Source organism: Cetorhinus maximus, chromosome 17 (assembly GCF_964194155.1).
Source record: "Cetorhinus maximus chromosome 17, sCetMax3.hap1.1, whole genome shotgun sequence".
NCBI lineage: Eukaryota > Metazoa > Chordata > Chondrichthyes > Lamniformes > Cetorhinidae > Cetorhinus > Cetorhinus maximus.
In genome coordinates, this window is record NC_135895.1 from 64,248,198 (window position 1) to 64,270,261 (window position 22,064).

At 40.3% G+C, this 22,064-nt stretch overlaps 2 protein-coding genes across 3 annotated transcripts in view; one reads left to right on the forward strand and one right to left on the reverse strand.

Moving 5' to 3' along the window:
- LOC144692456 (5'-AMP-activated protein kinase subunit beta-2-like) overlaps positions 1-3,141 on the forward strand; it is a 52,121-nt gene extending 48,980 nt beyond the window's left edge. Inside the window, 1 exon segment of the mRNA XM_078561343.1 lies at positions 1,942-3,141. Coding sequence (XP_078417469.1) covers positions 1,942-2,019 — 78 coding nt within the window. The 3' untranslated portion in view covers positions 2,020-3,141.
- Positions 3,142-6,363: 3,222 nt separating this feature from the next.
- The window catches only part of pde4dip (phosphodiesterase 4D interacting protein), a 545,686-nt gene continuing 529,985 nt past the window's right edge, over positions 6,364-22,064 (reverse strand). Inside the window, exons 48-50 of one of the 2 annotated variants that reach the window (XM_078561344.1) lie at positions 17,013-17,059; positions 15,355-15,415; positions 6,364-8,390 (exon numbers count right to left, since the gene is read on the reverse strand). In XM_078561344.1, coding sequence (XP_078417470.1) covers positions 8,251-8,390; positions 15,355-15,415; positions 17,013-17,059 — 248 coding nt within the window. In that variant the 3' untranslated portion in view covers positions 6,364-8,250. Of the gene's footprint in view, positions 8,391-15,354; positions 15,416-16,399; positions 16,479-17,012; positions 17,060-22,064 lie in introns of both variants that reach the window. The other variant, XM_078561345.1, reaches the window with a different exon arrangement.

Here is a 22,064-nt window from a genome sequence, read left to right on the forward strand (position 1 = left end):
CAAATGCCTTCTGGAAACCTAAGTACAGTACACCCACCAGTTCCCCTTTGTCCATAGCACATGTGACTTCTTCAAGGAACTCCAACAAATTGGTTAAACATGATTTTTCTTTCACAAAACCATGTTGACTCTGCCTGATTTCCCTCAACTTTTCAAAGTGCCATTCTATAACATCTTTAATAGTTTCTTACATTTTCCCTATGACAGATGTTAAGCTAACTGGCTTGTAGTTTCTTGCTTTCTGTCTCCTTTTTTGGATTTTTTTTATTCATTCATGGGATGTGGGTGTCACTGGCTAGGCCAGCATTTATTTGCCAATCTCTAATTGCCCTTGAGAAGGTGCTGGTGAGCTGCCGCCTTGAACCGCTGGAGCCCCTGTGGTATAGGTACAGCCACAGTACTGTTAGGGAGGGAGTTCCAAGATTTTGATGCAGAGACACTGAAGGAACGGCAATATATTTCCAAGTCAGGATGATGAGTGGCTTGGAGGGAAGCGTCCAGGTTGTGGTGTTCCCAAGTGTCTGCAGCCCTTGTCCTTCTAGATGGTAGTGGTCGTGGGTTTGGAAGGGGCTCTCTAAGGAGGCTTGGTGAGTTCCTGCAGTGCACCTTGTAGATGGTGCATACTGCTGCCACTGTGCATCAGTGGTGGAGGGAGTGATTGTTTGTGAATGGGGTGCCAATCAAACTGGCTGTTTGTCCTGGATGGTGGACAGGCTTTGGAGAGTCAGAAAGTGAGTTACTCGCCACAGGATTCCTAGACTCTGACCTGCTCTTGTAGCCACAGTACTTATATGGCTGGTCCAGTTCAGTTTCTGGTCAATGGTAACCCCCAGGATGTTGATAGTGGGGGATTCAGCAATGGTAATGTCAAGGGGCAATGGAATAGATACATTCCAATGAGAATGAAAACTTCCAGGGGGAGAACCCACCATCCATGGTTAACTAAAAAAGTTAAAGACAGTATCAAGCTGTATCTATTCTGTGTATTCTGAAATATCCCTTTAAAAGTTTGCCACTGCTTCTCTATGGAACTATCCTTTATCCTCATTTGCCAGTTCACTGTAGCTAGCTCTGCTTTTATGCCCTCATAATTGCCCTTATTTAAACTTAAAATACTAGTCTTGGACCCACTCTTCTCTTCCTGCAACTGAATGTAAAATTCAGTTATATTTTGATTGCTGCTCCCTAGGGGGTCTTCACTGAGGCTATCAATTAACCCCATCTCATTGCCTAGTATAGCCTGCTCTCTGGTTGGCTCCAGGATATGCTGTTCCAAGAAACTATCCCGAAAATATTCTATGAACTCCTCATCTAGGCTACTTTTGCCCATCTGATTTTCCCAGTTTATATGTAGATTAAAATCCTCCCATCATTATCACTGCCCCTTTCCGACCAGCTCCCATTATCTTTTCCTTTATACTTTGTCCTACCGTGTTGTTACAATTAAGAGGCTTGTACACCACTCCAACAAGTGACTTTTTGCCTTTATCGTTTCTCATCTCCACCCAAACTGCTACATTCTGGTTTTGTGAACTTGGGTCATCTCTCTCTAATGCACTGATACTATCATTAATTAACAGAGCCACCTCTACACCTTTTCTTAGCTTCCTGTCCTTCTTAAATGTCACATACTCTTATTGCATTTCAGTGAGCCGACTTATTGGTTGGTACCACTTCTGAGCTATTGGACTTGACAGGTCTTAATAAAGGAAGAGTGTTACAATTGTTTGTGATGTCAGCAAATTGGTATCCTAGCTCAGTATAACGAGAAGATTGCTTTTTATTGTATCTTAACTGAATTATTCGCTATATGGTACATCAAATCTCCTCTTGGTTGCTCAGTGATATACCTCACCTGATCTCAACCTGGTTGGCTATTCTAAGATCAGTTCAAAGTTAATGCTGACTTTTAATGTTTTAATAAATACTTTTCTGTCCTAGGATGGCGTGATGGTTCTTAGTGCCACCCATCGGTATAAGAAGAAATACGTAACTACTTTACTCTATAAGCCAATCTGATCTGCCATCTCTATAGCCAGCATGTCCAAATGGTAAATGAATGCTTCTGTTGGTTGGCCGCTCAGTGATGGAGCTTCATTAGGATTTTAGCAGTTGTGTTGGTTACCTTCTACATAATCGCTACAAGCACTTTACCACATTGAGGTACAAGTCAGACACTGAATACTATAGCATCAGTTAGGACAATGCAGATTGTTCACAGTGGATTTGCATTTTGGGAAACTTGAAATGCATCTGAAATCAAGGGACTAACCTTAGTTATGATGAGCTGTTACACAAGGAAAAGTTTATAGTTGGAATTCAAAAGATGATATAATCGTTAAATACCATAAAAGCTTGCTTAGTATTTAATAAGTATTGCATTTTACTTTGGGGATGAGGCTTGATCTTTTTTGCTTTAATAATGTGAACTTTTGTTTTTGATCAAAACCTCTTAATGTTTACTTTGTGGAAAGAAATCCAGCTTTCAGCAGCGTGTTGTCTTTAAGACCTGGACCCTGTTTTATATCAACGCAGCTGTTTACTTTGTTATAGATGTACAGGTGTGACTATTTCCCGATGGAACATGTTATCCATGATATTGGTTTGCAAATGTGAAGTACATCAAATAATGGATCTCACCTGAGCTGGCAAATGTATTTACAATGCTATTAACGGATTCGCAAAAAAAATAAAATTTGCAGTCCATGAGGTTAGAATTAGAATATTATAAACTAGGTAGGTTAAGACCTCATTTGCACAATAGTCAATGCACTGAATAGAGGATTTGGTTTGTGATTAAATAATAACAATAATGAAGTTCAGAATGACACAAAATGCACTGGTGAAATGGGCAGGTAAATGGCAGATGAAATTAAATGCAGAGAAGTGTGAAGTGATACATTTTGGTAGAAGAATGAGAAGAGGCAATATGAAATAAATTGTACGATTTTAAAGAGTATGCAAGAACAGAACACAAATCATTGAGGACAACAGGAGAAGTTGAGAAGCTGTTATTGAAAGAAAAGCATATGGAATCCTTGGCTTGAGCGGTTGCAGCATAGATTACAAAAGAGAAGAAATTATGCTAAACCTTTAAGGTACTGGTTCAGCATCAGCTAGAATATTGTGTTCAATTCACCATATTATCAAGGACTAGGCTGCAAGAAGAGATTTGCTAGGATGGTACCAAGTGAGGGATTTTAGCTTTGTGAAGAGAATATAAAAGCTGGGGATGTTCTCCTTAGAGTATAGAAGGTTCAGAGGACATTTGATAGGGGTGTTCAAAATCATGAATGGTGTTGATTAGAGTAAAAAAGGAAAAATAGTTTTCAGCGGCAAACAGGTAAGTAACCAGAGGAAAGAGGTTTAAGACGATAGGCAAAAGAACAAGGGGCAACATTTTTAGACAGCAAGTTGTTGTAATCTGGACTTCATTGTCTGAAAGGAAGCAGATTCAATTGTAACTTTCAAAAGGGAATTGGATAAATACTTGAAGGGAAAATATTTACAAGGCTATGAGGAAAGAGCAAGGGAATGGGATAATAACTCTTTCAAAGAACCAGCACGGGTGCAATAACTGACTGGTATCCTTCAGTGCTGTATCATTCTGTGATTCTATAAATGCCATATCATTTACATGCAGCTGTATTCCACTTTGTGATCTGATCCTAGTCTGAGATCTGTGAACTGACAACTAGAGGGATAGGAGAGCGTTATACCTATGGAATTGTTTAGGGTTCACAAGCACTAATTTTCCCACAGTTCTTCAATTCTAAGTTTTTCAGACCAAGTTTATCTCATCCTGATGTTTCAGCCAGCAAAAGTAAGCAACATAAAGGCAACATAACCAGTTGAGAGGCTTCATTTTATTTCAGTTTATTTTAAAATGCCGTTGCTGCTTTGACATTTAATTTTATCAACACTGATGCAGGAAACTAATCTAAAGCTGCAAATTACAAGTGGACTGGTGAAAATTTGAAATAACTACCTTGTTACACTACTAATATCTGGGGTTGTTGCTCGTCTGCAGGAACTATCTGATAAATTGGGAAATAATAATTGGCACATTCTTATATTGCCAAATATTTGATGACAGCGATTGCTGGATCATTTATATGACTTGCTAGCAGAGACTAGTAACAGAAATGGAGTACTGCAACAGTGAAGTACAAGGCAGATTTGACATCAAAGTTTCATTCCAGGGAATAGAATGACAAATGATCTAAAATGTCTTTAGGGCAGTGTGAAGGTTTGAGGAATTCCAAAGCTTTATGTTGTTAATGACCTGAATGATGAATGTTTTCTCCCTATGTTTCCGCTGGAGTACAAAGTGGCCTAGGTTTACTTGTGTATGAAATGGCATGAATATTTAAGTCTTTACAGAGACAACTGGAGTGCACATTTTAATATATAAATAGATGCATATACTTTAAGATTGTAACAAAAATAAATTATCTCAGCTTATTCAAAAATGGGTATTGTGTTGTTTTCATTTGATCTCTTTCTCTCTTGCCTACCACCATGCCTGCACACACACCATTAAGCTATTTTTATTATGCTGTCAAAAGTATTCACAGTACACATAAATGTAGAAGGATGTTATGTTTTTCCCATCAAAGGCTAAAAGGTAAGGATGAATTTGATATTTGGATTTTGGAGTGCGCTGGAAATTGAATACAACTCAAAGCACTTGGTGCAGTTGTTTTCTTTTGTAATAGATCAGTGTTGCCATAATTGCCACTTCAGTGTGTTCAGTAACACAATATAGTGCCTTTATTTTTAATGCAGAGAAATGTTATTTAAAAGATTAATTTAACTTTATAGGACAGAAACCCAGTTAAGAGCAAAGAATGTGGAAAGTTTGTTTTTAATTAAACATTATGATCTTTTCTCCAATTTACTGGTTGCATCAGTTCACTTAACCAAGATTTAAGTGTATAAAAAAATGTACAATTGCGCATTTTCACATTTGAACCATTTTCTGCTCATTCTCACCAATAATCCTTAATTCCAATTTTAGAAGAGCACCCTAAACGAGCTTGGCTCAGTTTCTGCAATTCTCACCTGTGTCAGAGCAATGCAGGTTTAAGTTCTTCATGAGCCTGAACTGAAACTAGGTTGAAGAGTTTCAACAGAGGCCTCATCTGGTATTTTGTTTGGTGCAGGTGTGTTTTAAAGACCCTACTATCCTGGTCAATAATCACCCATAAAAGAACACTATGAATAGCAGATACTTATGATTGAATGGCAGAATTAATTGCTACATTCTATAGTCACTGATCTCAAGATTTGTCTATTTCAATTGCAAATGCTTGTAACGTTACAAGTCTGACATGTTAACAATTGGTGTGTAACCTGAGAAATATGGATTGGAGAGAACCAAAAAGACATCTTTGGAAATAGCAAGGCATCCAGTAAAATGACAAGTGGCAGATGAGGTTCAACACAGAGAAGTGAAGTGATTCATTTTGGCAGGAAGAATACGGAGAAGTATAAAATAAAGGGAGAAACTCTAAAGGAGGCGCAGGGACAGAGCAGCCTCAGTGATATGTATATAGGTCATTGAAGATGGCAGGGCATGTTGAGAAAGCAGTTAATAAAGCAGACAGTATCTTAGGCATTAACAGGGGCATTGAGTACAAGAGTAAGGAGGTCATGTTGAATTTGTACAAGACACTAGTTAGGCCTTATCTGGAGTACTGCATCCAGTTTTGGGCACTATACTTGAAGAATGTGAAGGCATTGGAGAGAATACAGAGGAGATTCACATGAATGATTCCATGGATAAAGAACTGTAGCTATGAGGATAGATTGAAGAGGTTGAGACTGTTTTCCTTGGAGAAAAGAAGGCTGAGAGGAGACTTGATAGAAGTATTCAAGATCCTGATCCTGAGGAGTATGGACAGGGTAAATAGTGAGAAACTGTTCTCACTGAAGAGAACTAGAGGGCACAGATTCAAAATAATTGGCAAAAGGAGTAAATGTGATGTGAGGAAAAATGTTTTCACCCAGAGGTGGTTGGAGTCTGGAATGAACTTCCTGAGAGGGGGGTGGAGGTAGGTTCAATTGAGGAATTCAAAAGGGAACTGGATTACTATCAAAAAGAAGAATGTGCAAGGTTACTGAGATAAGGCAGGGGAGTGGGAATAGGTAGAATGCTGTTTCAGAGAGCCAGTGGAAACTCGAAGGGCCAAATAAATGGCCGCCTCCTGCACTGTAAAGATTCTGTGATAAGGTAAAAATATCAAGAGATAAACAACTCAGCATAGACTGACTAATCAGACTGGGGACCTTCCTACCTAACAAGCTACATGAGTGTTTGTTTTAAAAAATCTTAAGAGCACTACCAAAGCAATCAGGCACTGAGCATTTAATGTCTTTATTATTTGGACCATGAAATGAAAACAAACTATTATTTCATACATTAAATGCACATCTTTAGATTTTCCACAGAATGGCTTTCCCAAAACAATCCCGGAAACACACTTTATTTCCCAGAACTGTGTCATACACACATTGCTACACTCTATCATACAAATGAATGTATATACATGGGGAAAATATATACAGCTTGAAAGAGGAACACTACATAATGATCAGTATATACGCTTTATACAGTATACAACTGTGCCATAGGGACACCTGTTGCATCATACAGTCTTTTGTAACCTGTAATGTTTAAAAATAAACTCTTTTCAGGCTACTAAATGCAGGAACCCTATGGTTTTATACCAAACATCAGTGATCAATCATTGTCTTAGTGAAAAAGGATTTCTGCCCTTTTCAGTGAATTTCCTGGCAAACAACCCCAGTCCCACTTGATCCCTGGCTTATTTTCATTTCATTAATTACACAATGACCATGCAAAACAGAAATTAAAAACACATGCGACTCAAAGCTTTGGCAAAACATACAGATTCTGATTACTGAAGAGGCTTTTCCCAAGAAACCCAGATTAACAGTTTTAAGGACTTATATGATTCATTGAAACATTATTTTTGATTGGGAATCCTAATGGAGAAAATTCTCAACTTTTAAGCAGGGAAAAGATAATTACCTTTTCAGTAATTAGAAAAATGGCACCATAATAAGAAGTCTTGAATTATACATAGAAAGATAGCGAACCAAAATATCCTGGTGTGTATACAAATTTATTCTATACATTGCACAGAATGACCTTGCACATGCATTTGTTATATATAATGAATTGCAGAAATTCTTTATAAGCCTGTTCCTATGTGTGCATGTGTGTGTAAAATACACAAATGCATACATACACACACACCACATATTTGACGCTGTGATGCATAGGCCGCTCAGGCAAAAACAATACTAGTGCTAAATTTATTTACTATTTCTAATAGTATAAAATAGTAAATACCAAGTAATCCAGCCCCGTTTTAACTCTGTACCGTACTCTCACCCACCATGCTACATTATTAAATCAGAAAGCTGTAAAATAACAATGTTCATGATGCTAGATACTCTTGTTGAGGTTTATAAATACAATTTTGTCTTATTCCAGTGCTTGATAAAGCTAATATTGCAGCAGTTGGCCTCAATGGCAAACTTATTGCACATACCTTTTTTATGACTATACTTGGTGAACATTCTACTCAGTAGCAAATGTTGTCGGGATGTATATTTTTTACAGTCATTACCAAGGTATATTTTTCTGTTTTAAATTGCACAAACTCAAATACAAGGACAATATCCACCAAAGCTATCATTAGGCTCAATGTTTCTTGTTCTGGCATATATTATTTTGTTTTGTCTTCACAATAAATGCATTTATATTAATATATATTAACAATGTAGCTCATTTGACCAGGATTTTTCTGTTGAGACAGCTAAAATATATTACTTTTAACCTTTCTCACTGGGGTTTACAGCTTTAAGATTGTAGTTTAAATAAGTCTACAAGGTTCATAGCCTTTGTGGGGACAAAAGATGCTCAGTTTGTTTGATGAATAACTACCCACAAAGTACAAGACTTCCTATTTCAAATGTTTGCATTAGACAGGAAAATTAATCAAATGTTCATTGTTTTATATAGGATCATCAGGAAGTCACTGTTGGGTTTGGATTATGTAGAATAGTTCTTTCTGGAAACACAAAAGATGCAATTTACTTTTGTTTTCAAATGCTGTTGTACTAAATTATTTTTGTAGGATAAGATTCCAATATTGTTGTGTGTTTCTTTTTGAAAGGGGCAAAGAAGTAACCACTTCAGTTTGCTACGTTTCCTAATTAAACCAGATTGGGACCAAATCTTTCATTCTTCCCAGACAGTGAACTTTGACCCAAACTTCTTGCTTCTGCTTCAGGATATATGGGATTCATGAAGTTCCAGCTTCTGGGACAGCTGTAACCAAGTTTTGAGATTTCTGCTGAAAAAGTAATTGGAGAGGAAAAAAATATTACCATCAACATGGAAGGCAAGATAAAACATAAACGCACAAAATAATATAGTAACAGTTAAGCCAAACATATATCAGACAAAAGGAATGTTTCCAACATGGAAATTTTCATGGTGCTGGTGCAATGTGTGATTATGCCAAACATAGCTTTCTGAAACTAATCGTCCAGTCATTCACTTACGAAACTCATGCAACTTGTATTTGTAAGTTTGAAAAATGCAGTGTAGGAAAATAGCCTGTTGAAATTTTTAATTGACATTTACTTACATTTGCTACTAATCAACCATTTTCTTCCATACAAAATGCAATACCCAAGGATTCATTCCAAATGCAATTTAAATGAGCATCCCTTTCTAGTTAACGGGCTACCCTACTCACTTAGTACACTCAAATAGCCTGAATGACAATCTATACTTGCATTACAGTAAGGGGTCAATCAAGGCCAAAGAATATTATTTCAAAATAAGATTTTAAATTCTTGTTGCTAAACTTTGTCATATATTCTACTGTTTGCTAAGTATTCCAGTTGCAGCAAAAGAACTTACCCCCCTATTTTTCCTGTCACAGAATTATAGAATCGTTAGAGCATAGAAAGAGGCCATTTGGCCCATTGTGTTCATACTGGCTCTGCAAGAGTAACTCACCTAGTCTCACTCCCCTGCCTTTTCTCTGTAGCTGTGCAAATTTTTCTCTTCAGATAATTATCCAATTCCTTTTTTGGAAGCCATGATTGAATCTACCTCCACCACACTTTCAGACAGTGGAATTGGATAATTATCTATGCTCCTATTTGTAAAGCTTAGGATCCCGTATGCTTTATTAAATGCTTTCTCAACCTATCCTCAAAGATTTACGCAAATATACATCCGATCCCTCTGCTCTTCTACCCCTTTGGAATTGTACCCTTTATTGCATATCCTTGTTCACGGAATCACACAGAATTACAGTGCAGAAGAGGCCCTTCGGCCTATCGAGTCTGCACCGACACGTGATAAACACCTGACCTACCTACCTAATCCCATTTACCAGCACTTGGCCCATAGCCTTGTATGTTATGACGTGCCAAGTGCTCATCCAGGTACTTTTTAAAGGAGGTGAGGCAACCCGCCTCCACCACCCTCCCAGGCAGTGCATTCCAGACCGCCGCCACCCTCTGGGTAAAAAAGTTTTTCCTCACATCCCCCTTAAACCTCCTTCTCCTCACCTTGAACTTATGTCTCCTCATGACTGACCCTTCAACTAAGGGGAACAGATGCTCCCTAGCCACCCTGTCCATGCCCTTCATAATCTTGTACACCTCGATCAGGTCGCCCCTCAGTCTTCTCTGCTCCAACGAAAACAACCCAAGTCTATCCAACCTCTCTTCTAACTTAAATGTTTCATCCCGGGCAACATCCTGGTGAATCTCCTCTGCAACCCCTCCAGTGCAATCACATCCTTCCTATAATGTGGCGACCAGAACTGCACACAGTACTCCAGCTGTGGCCTCACTAAGGTTCTATACAACTCCAACATGACCTCCCTACTTTTGTAATCTATGCCTCGATTGATAAAGGCAAGTGTCCCATATGCCTTTTACCCCACCCCACTAACATGCCCCTCCGCCTTCAGAGATCTATGGACACACACACCAAGATCCCTTTGTTCCTCAGACCTTCCTAGTGTCATGCCGTTCATTGAATACTTCCTTGTCAAATTACTCCTTCCAAAGTGTATCACCTCACACTTTTCAGGGTTAAATTCCATCTGCCACTTATCTGCGCATTTGACCATCCCGTCTATATCTTCCCGTAGCCCAAGACACTCAACCTCACTGTTAACCACCTGGCCAATCTTTGTGTCATCTGCAAACTTACTAATCCTACCCCCCACATAGTCATCTATGTCATTTATATAAATGACAAATAATAGGGGACCCATCACAGATCCCTGTGGTACGACACTGGCTTCCAGTCGCTAAAGCATCCTTCTGTCATCACCCTCTGTCTCCTACAACTAAGCCAATTTTGAATCCACCTTATCAAATTACCCTGTATCCCATGTGCATTTGCCTTCTTTATAAGTATCCCATGTGGGACCTTGTCAAAGGCTTTGCTGAAATCTATATAAACTACATCAACTGCACTACCCTCATCTACACACCTGGTCACCTCAAAAAATTCAATCAAATTTGTTAGGCATGACCTCCCTCTGACAAAGCCATGCTGACTATCCCTGATCAAACATTGCCTCTCCAAGTGGAGATAGATACTCTCCTTCAGAATTTTCTCCAATAGTTTCCCTACCACTGACGTGAGACTCACTGGCCTGTAGTTCCCTGGCTTATCTCTACAGCCCTTCTTAAATAGCGGAACCACATTAGCTGTTCCCCAGTCCTCTGGCACCTCCCCCGTGGCATTAAAAATTTGGGTCAGAGCCCCTGTGATCTCCCTTGCCTCCCTCAGCGGTCTGGGACACAAATCATCTGGACCTGGCGATTTGTCCACTTTTAAGCCTGCCAACACCTCCAATACCTTGTCACTCCCTATATCAATTTGCTTAAGAACCTCGCAGTCTCTCCCCGAGTTCGATACCTTCATCCTCATTCTTTTGGGTGAAGACGGATGTGAAGTATTCATTCAACACTCTAGTGATGTCCTCTGGCTCCACCCATAGATTGCCCTCTTGGTCCCTTATGGGCCCTACTCTTTCCCTGGTTATCCTCTTCCCATTGATGTACTTATAGAATATCTTGGGTTTTTCCCTACTTTTACCAGCCAGAGCTTTCTCATATCCCCTCTTTGCTCTCTTAATTGCTTTCTTAAGCTCCACCCTGCACTGTCTGTACTTCACTAATGCCTCCACTGATTTACTTCTCTTGTACCTGCTAAAAGCCTCTCTTTTCCTTCTCATCGTAACCCGAATATCTCTGGTCATCCAGGGTTCTCTGGGCTTGTTACTCCTTCCTATCACCCTAGAGGGAACATGTTGAGCCTGTACCCTCCCGTTTCCTTTTTGAACACTCCCCACTGCTCCTCTGTCGATTTCCCCACAAGTAACTTCGCAGTCTACCTTGGCCAGATCCTGCCTTATTTTACTAAAATCCACTCTCCCCCAATCCAAAACAATTTTTTTGCAACTTGTCGATTTCTTTGTCCATAACAAACTTTCAACCAAAATGAATCACTTCACACTTCTCTTCTACCAGCCTGTCAATGCCCTCTTGAAGTTTATCACTATCTTCTGTAGTTCACAAAATGTCCAAGTTTTGTGTTACCTGCAAATTTTAAAATTGTGCCCTGTAAGGCCAAGCCTAGATCATTAATATAGATCGAGGAAAGAAGCGGCCCTGGGAAACCCCCACTATATCCCTTGCTCCTGTCTGAAAAGCAACTGTTCGGCACTACCGTCTGTCCCCGTCATGTTTCGTATTTTCGTATTACCAATTTTAGTCTCCGGGCTGCTGCTGACCCTTTTGTTCCATGGGCTCCAACTTTGCTGATAAGCCTGTCGTGTGGCACTTTAACAAATGTCTTTTGTACACCACTTCAACTGTATTACTTTCATCAAACCTCTCTGATACCTCATCAAAAAATTCAAGCAAGTTAGTTAAACAGCATCTGCCCTGAACAAATTTGTGTTGGCTTTCCTTTATTAATCCATATTTGTCCAAGTGATAATTTGTCCCAAATTATCATTTCTAAAAGCTTTCCCCTGAGGTTAAACTGCCTGGCCTGTAGTTGCTGGGCTTATCCTTACATCCTTGTTTGAACAAGGGTATAAAATTTGCAATTCTCCAGTCCTCTGGCACAACCTCTGTATCTTAGGAGGATTGGAAGATTATGGTCAGTGCCTCTGCAATTTCCACCCTTGCTTCCCTCAATATCCTTGGATGCATCTCATCCGGTCCTGGTGACTTATAAGCTTTAAGTACAGCCAGTCTATCTAATACCCTCTTTATATATTTTTAGCCCATCCTGTGTCTCAACTTTGTCATTAAGACTTGGGTAGCATCTTCTTCCTTAGTAAAGACAAATGCAAAGTATTCGTTTAATGCCTCAGTCATGTCCTCCGCTTTCATGCGTAAATCCCCTTTTAGATCCTTAATCAGCCCCACTCCTCCTCGTACCATCTTTTTACCATTTATATGCCTGCAGAAGACTTTTTGATTCCCTTTTTTGTTAGCTGAAAAACTTTTAAACTGACTTTTAAAATTAGTAAACAGAAAAATATGATGCAAATTATTTTTATAACCACTACACAACTTGAATTTTTTGTTGGGTGGGCTCTTAGTAGTTGGCCTGATGGCTTGTTACTTATAGGGGCCTGAAACAGGCATCAGGCAGCCTCTCACTACTGTTAACCCTAATTCATTCATTACAAATTGAGGTTTTCTTGGTCTGAATACATCACTACCATAACTGAGTAGACATCAACCATCAGAGGGAGCTTTAGCTGCTTGTTACGGGAAATGAAAGATAAGCTGGATCACTGAGTTCAGTTGTGACAACCACACTTTAGGAATGATGCCAATGCATTGAAGAGCGTGCGGAGGAGATGTTTTAGAATGATACCAGGCATGAGGGACTTCAGTTATGTGGAGAGACTGGAGAAGTTAAGATTGTTATCACTAAATCTGCAGATAAGGTGAAGGGGAGATTTAATAGAGATGTTCAAAATTATGAAGTATTTTGAGAAGGGTAGATAGGGCGAAATTGTCCACCGGTAGGCGGGTCAGTAACCAGAGGACCCAGATTTAAGATAATTGGCAAAAGACCTCGAGATGAGATGAGTTTTTTAAACACCGTGCGTTGTATGATCTGGAATGCACTAAATGAAAGGGTGGTGAAAGTAGATTCAGTAGCAGCTTTCAAAGGGGTATTGGATGTATACTTGAAAAGGAAACATTTTCAGGGTAATGGGGAAAGAGGAGAGTGAGACTAATTGGATTTTTTTTCAAAAGAGCCAATGCAGGCATAATCGACTGAATGGCCTCTTTCTGTGCATTGCAATTCTCTCCCTAAACCTTTGTCTCTCTCCTCTAAAATGCTCTTTAAAAATGTATCACTTGTTCTAATATCTCATGTGGAGCAGAGTTAAATTTATTTGATAGCTCCTGTGAAAAGCCTAGGGATGTTTTACTATGTTAAAGGCAGTGTATAAATGCCTTTTTACACTGCCTTTAACATAGTGAAACACTGTCAGATTTGAATGTTTGCAATAGACTTGTAGCAATCAACAAAACATATGGACCTTAGCCAGCATAGCGTAAGACTTACTTTGATTGCTATGTGACATCATAAATGGGAAATTGCTATTTCACTATTCCTGGAGTGTTTACATAAGCTGCAGTGGAAATGTAAACCTTAACCGTGAATCAGCCTCCACAATACATTCATTATATAGCAGGTCAACCAATGAATTTCACCCTGTCAGACAGCTATTTTAAATAACTTATTTTATGTACTGAATGTCTTTTTGTATACAACTAAGTCGTTTCTACCCCACATCCCAGGCCCCTAGTAAACTAAAAATATGATAGATGGAAAATATTTTCAGGGAGCAATTTAGCGGTTCTCATTTTCTCCCAAGTTATACTCTCAAAAGTAGAGTAACAGTTGCAAGAGACAGTGGTGAAAGAGTGGGTATTAAACAGCTGAAAAGGTCTCTCTTTCCACCCCCACCCCATCCCACTAACCCCATCAGTTAGCATTACTTGTGGTTGGGCAGGATGCTGCATTTGATTGCTCCATATATGGATATGGTGAGCATTGATACATCTGGATAGTTTTTTCTCGTCATTTTATGTTCAATACTTAGGCTGAAGCCAAATCTTAAGGACAGAATTTTCCCCCTGTTGGGGGGAAAGTGGAGGCGCGCCTACAATCGGCGCCCCCATTTTACGTGGACGGGCCAATTATGGTCCGCCCAGCGTGACGTCCGCAAGGGAGTGCTATGTGCTCCCTGTGCAGGCGGGGCGGGAGATTCCCTGAGCCGAGAGTGTGCTCTTTTGCGCATGCATGCAAAAGAGCGCACTCATCTCCGAGGCTAAGTGCTGCCTCAGGGAGATCAGCTCCTGCCTGAAAAAATTTTAAAAACAGAACAGATAAATTTCCCTGACATGTCCCCTCATGTGACACTGTCATGAGTTGGGACATGTCTGTCACTTTCATTGACACTTATATTAAAAATTTTAAAATCTACATGAAACCTTATCCCGCCCGTGGATGAGGCTTCATGCTTTTTGTTAAAACCCACCAGGGCTCCTGGCCTGCCCGCCAACCTTAAGGTTGGACAGGCGGGTCCATTAATTACTTTAACTACTTTGTCAATGGCCTCAGTTGGCCATTGACAGGTCAGTGGGCGCACAGCTGATTCTGCTGCGCCCCCGTCGACCTGAAAATTTAAATGAGGCGGGGTGACGTCGGGAGTTCTGCAGCATCATTTTACACGTTGGCGAGCGGGCCCCGCCCCCTGCTTGCCGACCAGGAAATCCTGGCCTTAGGCTTTGGTGATATTTAAGAACAGTTTGATTTGTACTATAACCATTGGTTCAATTGTAGTCAGACATGCTGTTTTAACGTGTCTCGAGTTTTCATCTACAGTCTATCATCTGGGACATAATTCCAATCTACATTTTATATATATTTATGACCCATAATAAAAAGTTGGTGTGTAAACCCAGCCTCACCTGAACACCTGCTTTATAATCATTCCCAAATATTTGACAGTGTCCATAAAAAATATTTTCAGATGTTAATGAGGACTTTACAATAATAAAAGCACTTTTTGTAAATGGATGAGTACAAGAACTGTTAGATGTAAATGAGACATGGCATGGTGTAAATAGAGGTGATTCATGCAACGGTTTTACAAGCAACAGTGTTAACAGTGAAGAGACAGAAGCACTCTGGCCTTCCATGGCACATGCTGATGCTAATACATCATTACCAACCTTTGCTGTCATTTGGGGAGGTTTTTACACCAGAAGTTGTGCAATCATTCACCTGAACAGACTCACAAAAGAGACAAAGGACAGACAGGGAAGAGAAAGTCAGAAAGAAGAAACGACAGGTTCTGCCTAGGAAAGTAAACATCCTGGAGGTTCAACACAATGAGATTCCACTGAAACTGCCCCTTCACATATATGCAATGATGGTTTCTTGAGCAGCACTGTGCTCAATTTTCTATGAACAACACAGGCTTATTCCCCCTTGGCTCAAGGGGCCTTATGGTCTACTCTTCATGTGTTCTACTCCTCCTATTTCTTACATACAATTTCCTTCACTTCCAAGTAGGGAGATACATTTCTCTGCTTGAACCTCCCTTCAGTAGTATGGATGAGACTCTTAATTGCAATGATAAAATAATTATTTTCTCATTTCCCCCTATACTCATTAAGGTGCTGATTCATGCTGGGGTCTAGTTCTTAGGTGAAGTGCCAGGGGGTCTCTGGTCCCCAAATTGTTCAATCTTCAAATGAGAGTCTAGACAATGTATATGGGCAGATTCTTAGACCCAGGTTGCAGAAGGCTTCATGAAAGCCAACCCCAAGACTGTCCTTACCTAATGTCCACACATATACAGACCAGTAGGGACACTTGGTAGCAATGATTGGGAAAGGTGGCAGAAATTCCTCTCCGGGGGTGTTGAGGGGAATTGTGGCACTCCATTCTCCAACTTAGTGGAGATCAGATAACAGCACAGACCGGCAACTGATCATAGGAGTTTCTTGGTTTGTATGGTTTAGTTTGAATGAACATTCAATTTATAAGCTGTATTAGGGAGGGCAGCAACGTAGGACCTCACACTAAGTTATTAGCTGCTAACCCTTTTTTTCTCTATTAGGCCCCATGAACAAAAAGAAATATAAAGATCTGAGTAGAGGCATTTTGTGATCAATAGCAAACTATCATTCTGCTGCAAGCTGTACAAGGTCAACTTTGTAAGAGTTAAAGATCTGAGGCTCTGTTCTTCACTTTAAACAGTGATAACCTTACATGTAATTGGTTCATGCAAAAGATCCTTGCTCAGTTTTCCTGGTCTGTTGTGGAAGGCAAATGCAAGGTGACTTTTTGGCTGGGGAAAGAAAACAAAACAAAACTGAGGGCAAGACAAGTCAAATCACTGGTGGCCACTATGTCACCTCTGAATAGATAGTTAATAGGTCATATGGAAGTCCCCCACCTTTCCTTAGTCAGGGAGTAATGGGTTGTGAGCAAAAGAGAAAAGAAAATTAAGGTTTAGTTTATCCTGGATCTTCCTGGAACCCTGAGTGATTCTATGAAGATATTCTGTTTGGGTACAGGTTTATGCCTATAAGACACCACATACCAAGCAAGCTAATCACAGTGTTGCTAGCAGGGAGTAGTGCTACTCTTCATGTAGGGAGATCTTGGAGGTATTTGGGAACAGGCCTAAAAATGAGTGAATGCCTCGAAAGATGTTTGAACCACTTTGCTAATTACGTTAGATCCATGGTGATATGGTACACATTCCACAACTGGATCTTTTTCTAATTACTTTGCTTGACTTTGTAAGAAAAAGAAGGAACATGTTTACAAGACCTTTTTTGCTGTTACTCCAATTCACACAGCTCTAATGGAAACTTACCTCCAAATTACTCCTTGCCTTCTTCAGAACATCATGTGTTCTTGTTACTGTAAAAAAAAGTATTGCAGTTGTTATCAGACTTTGTGACACTGGAAAAACCATCATCCAACCGCTAATATTAGTTAAATTGAGAGGCTGGCTGATTTACCCACTTTTGCCCCCAAATTTTCTTTCCTCACATTGCGACGCTATCCTAATTCCACGGATGACAGAATTTTCCTTCTTCCAGTAACTCGCCTGAATGGCTAGTCTTCATATGTTGTACCTAAACCATGAATGTTAATAGGCTACACAACCACATGGGGAACAAAAAGGAAATGCCTATTCTTGTAGTCACCTGACATCCACCCTTACCAGCAGGAGCTGCTGGTTAGCAATAGCAACAGGAATCATGACTGTTTTGTTCAAACATAGACAAAAGAGCTGAACTCCAGAGGTGAGATGACTTGACATCAAGGCAGCATTTGACCAAGTGTGGCATCAAGGAGCTCTAGCAACATTCAAGTCAATGGGAATTGGGGGAAAACTCCACTGGTTGGAGTTATACCTGACGCAAAAGAAGATGGTTGTGGTTATTAGAGGCCAATCATCTCAGTTCCAGGACATCACTGCAGGAGTTCCTCAGGGAGGTGTCCTCGGCCCAACCACCTTCAGCTGCTTCATCAATGACCTTCCTTCCATCATAAGGTCAGAAGTGGGGATGTTCATGGATGATTGCACAACGTTCAGCACTGTTTGTGACTCTTCAGATAATGAAGAAGTCCATGTCCAAATGCAAGACCTGGACAATATCCAGGCTTGGGCTGACAAGTGGCAAGTAATGTTTGCACCACACAAGTGCAGGGCAATGAAGATCTCCAACAAGAGAGAATCTAACCATCACCCATTGACATTCAATGGCAATACCATCGCTGAATTCCCCCACAATCAATGTCCTGGGAGTTACCATTGACCAGAAACTGAACTGGACTAGCCATATAAATACTGTGGCTACAAGAGCAGGTCAGAGGCTAGGAATCCTGCAGTAAGTAACTCACCTCCTGACTCCCCAAAGCCTGTCCACCATCTACAGGGCACAAGCCAGGAGTGTGATGGAATATTCTCCACTTGCTTGGATGAGTGCAGCTCCAACAACACTCAAGAAACTCGACACCATCCAAGACAAAGCAGCCTGCTTGATTGGCACCCCTTGCAGAAGCATTCACTCCCTCCATCACTGATGAACAGTGGCAGTAGTGTGTACTATTTACAAGATGCACTACAGAAACTCACTAAAGCTCCTTAGGCAGCACCTTCCAAACCTACGACCGTTACCATTGAGAAGGACAATTTCAATAAATTGCCCTCATGGGATGATATCTATGCTGCATATTCGTACTCCAATGTGTTGAGTCACTGAAGTAGAAAGACATTGATTCTCCAGAAATTGAGGTCCTGATTATCATTGAGGTGGAGTTTTGGAGTGGGTGGGAAGATTTATGGTTGGGAAACATGGACACCATGGATTTTAACTCCATGGCATGTGTGTTTTTTTTTAAATAGGTTCCCTGCCAGAAGCCAGCTTGATAGGCTTGTCTTCCTGCTAGAAAAGGAAAATTCTGGAAAGGGCACGGTGAAGGATCATGTCAGTTTTGTGAATGTTAGGGTAGGGATTGTGGAATAGAAGAGTGTAGTTGGGGAGGTCAGGTGCAATCATGGGGTAAGATTGGTCAAGATTCGGGGGGAGATCAGGTGATGTTGGGCTGAGATAATGGAGGTCTGTCTGTAGACTGGTTTGTTGGACCTAGAGGAAATATTTCTGCTCCTCCTGGCCCACAAACAGTGCTGTAAAGGCATTTAGGGTTTAAACTGGAGTGGCAGGGGGATGGGAACCAGTGTGGAGAGACACGAGAAAGAAAAAAAGATAAAAATGAAAGACAGGAAAGTAGAAAGCAAAAGTGGAAGGCAGAGGAAACAAGGGTTAGCAGCAAATAGGGCTATAGGACAAAAAAATATGTGTAAAATGTTAAAAATACAAGTCTAAAGGCATTGTATCTGAATGCACGGAGCATTCGCAATAAGGTACACAAATTAACCAACGCAAATAGATGTAAACAAATATGATTATGAATACATGGCTGCAGGGTGACCAAGGCTGGGAGCTGAATATCCATGGGTATTCGATATTTAGGAAGGACAGGCAAAAAGGAAAAGAAGATGGGGTAGCATTGTTAGTTAAGGATGAAATCAATGCAATCGTGAGAAAGGATATTGGCTCAGAAAATCTAAATATAGAATCAGTCTAGGTGAGGTAAGAAGCAACAGGTGGCGGAAAGCATCAGTGGGAGTTATCTATAGGCCTCCAATCAGTAATGGAAAGGTAGGGGATGGCATTAAACAGGAAATTAGAGATGCATGCAACAAGGGTGCTACAATAATCATGGGTGACTTTAATCTACTTATAGATTGGACAAACTAAATTAGCAATAATACCATGGTGGATAAATTCCTGGAGTGTGCATGAGGTGGTATTTTTTTAGACCAGCATGTCGAGGAATTAACCAAGTAACAAGCTATCCTAGATTTAGTATTGTGCAATGAGAAGGGGTTAATTAGTAATCTTGTTGTGCGGGATCCTTGAGGGAAGAGTGACCATAACATGATAGAATTCTTCATTAGGATGGAAAATGAAGTAATCCAATCTGAAACTAGGGTCCTAAATCTAAACAAAGGAAATTACAAAGGTATGAGGGTGAGTTGGCTACAATAGATTGGGGTACTTTATTAAAAGGCACAATGGTGGACAGGCAATGGCTAATATTTAAGGAATGAATGAATGCATTGCAACAGTTATACATTCCTTTTTTGCGCAAAAACACAACAGGAAAAGCACCCCAACCATGGCTAACAAAATAAATTAAGGATAGTATTAGATCCAAAGAGGAGTCATATAAAATTACTAGAAAAAGTAGCAAGCCTGAGGATTGGCAGCAGTTTAGAATTCAGCAAAGGAGGACCAAGAGATTGATTAAGAGGGGAAAAATAGAGTAAGAAAGTAAACCTGCAAGGAAGATAAAAGCGGACTGTTAAAGCTTCCAGAAGTATGTAAAAAGAAAAAGATTAGTGAAGACAATTGTAGGTCCCTTACAGTCTGAAACAGGAGAATTTATAATAGAAAACAAGAAATGGCAGAGCAATTAAACAACTACTTTAGTTCTCTTTTCATGGAAGGAGACAGAAATAACTTCCCAGAAACGCTGGGGAACCAAGGGTCTAGTGAGCAAGAGGAATTGAAGGAAATTACTATTTGTAAAAAAGTGGCGCTAGAGAAATTAATGGGACTGTGAGCCAATAAATCCTCAGGGCCTGATAATCTACATCCCAGGGTACTAAAGGAAGTGGCCATGGAAATAGTGGATGTGTTAGTTGTCATCTTTCAAGATTCTGGAACAGTCCCGGCAGATTGGACGGTGGCAAATGTAACCCTACTATTTAAGAAAAAAAAGGAGGGATGGAGAAAACAGGGAATTACAGAGCGGTTAGCCTACATCAGTAGTAGGGAAAATGCTAGAGTCTGTTATAAAGGATGTGATAACAGGACACTTAGAAAATATCAAAGCCAACATGGATTTATGAAAGGGAAATCATGTTTGACAAACCTACTGGAGTTTTTTGAGGACACAATTAGTAGGATAGATAAGGGAGAACTAGTGGAAGTTGTCTATTTGGATTTTCAGAAAGCTTTTGATAAAGTCCCACAAATATTAGTTTGCAAAATTAAAACACATGGGATTGGGTGTAATATATTGGCATGGATCGAGAATTGGTTAACAGACAGGAAACAGAGTAGGAATAAATGGGTCTTTTTCAGAATGGCAGGTGGTGATTAGTGGGTACCACACTGATCAGTGCTTGGGCCCCAGCTACTCACAATATACATCAATGATTTGGATGCGGGTGCCAAATGTAATATTTCCAAGTTTGCTGATGACACAAAACTAGGTGGGAATGTGAGTGGTGAGGAGGATGTAAATAGGCTTCAAGGTGATTTAGACAAGTTGAGTGAGTGGGCAAATACATGGCAGATACAGTATAATGTGGATAAGTGTGAAATTATCCACTTCGTTAGGAAAAACAGAATGGCAGAGTATTATTTAATTGGTGATAGACTGGAAAATATTGAAGTATAAACGGACCTGGGTGTCCTTGTACACCAGTCCCTGAAAGCAAGCATATAGGTGCAGCAGGCAGTTAGGAAGGCAAATGGTATGTTGGTCTTCTTTGCAAGAGGATTTGAGTACAGGAACAAGGGTGTCTTACTGCAGCTGTACAGGGCCTTGGGGAGACCACAACTGGGGTATTGTGTGCAGTTTTGGCCTCCTTTCCTAAGAAAGGATATTCTTGCCATAGAGGGAGTGCAGCAAAGATTCTCGGGATGGCAGGATTGTTGTATGAGGAGAGATTGGGCCAACTGGGCCTGTATTCACTGGAGTTTAGAAGAATGAGAGGGGGTCTCATTGAAACGTATAAAATTCTGACAGGACTGGACAGACTGGATGCAGGGATGATGTTTTCTCTAGTGGAGGATCTAGAACAAGGGCTCACAGTCTCAGGATACAGGGTAGACCATTTAGGACTGAGATGAGGAGAAATTTCTTCACAGTGTGGTGGACCTGTGAAATTCTCTACCATAGAAGGCTGTGGGGGCCAAGTCACTGAATATATTTAAGAAGAAAATAGATAGCTTTCTGGACTTTGAAGGCATCAAGGGGTATGGGGAGGGAGCCAGAGTTTGGCATTGAGACGGAGGATCATATTGAATGGTGGAGCAGGCTCAAGGGCAGAATATCCTACGCCTGCTTCTCTTTTCTGTGTTTCTGTGTTTATCTTTTGGATCCGGCCCTTCTCGTCACCTTTTACCTCAGGTTGCCAAAGCCTGGGAAACCCAATCAACAAGGGTTAAAAATAGAAGCACTACAGAAGTAGAAGCCTTCTTAAAAGGGTTTAATCAACATGCTTCCCAAGAGCAGATTGCCAGATATACCACCTCTATTAAATTCACAAGGTGATGAA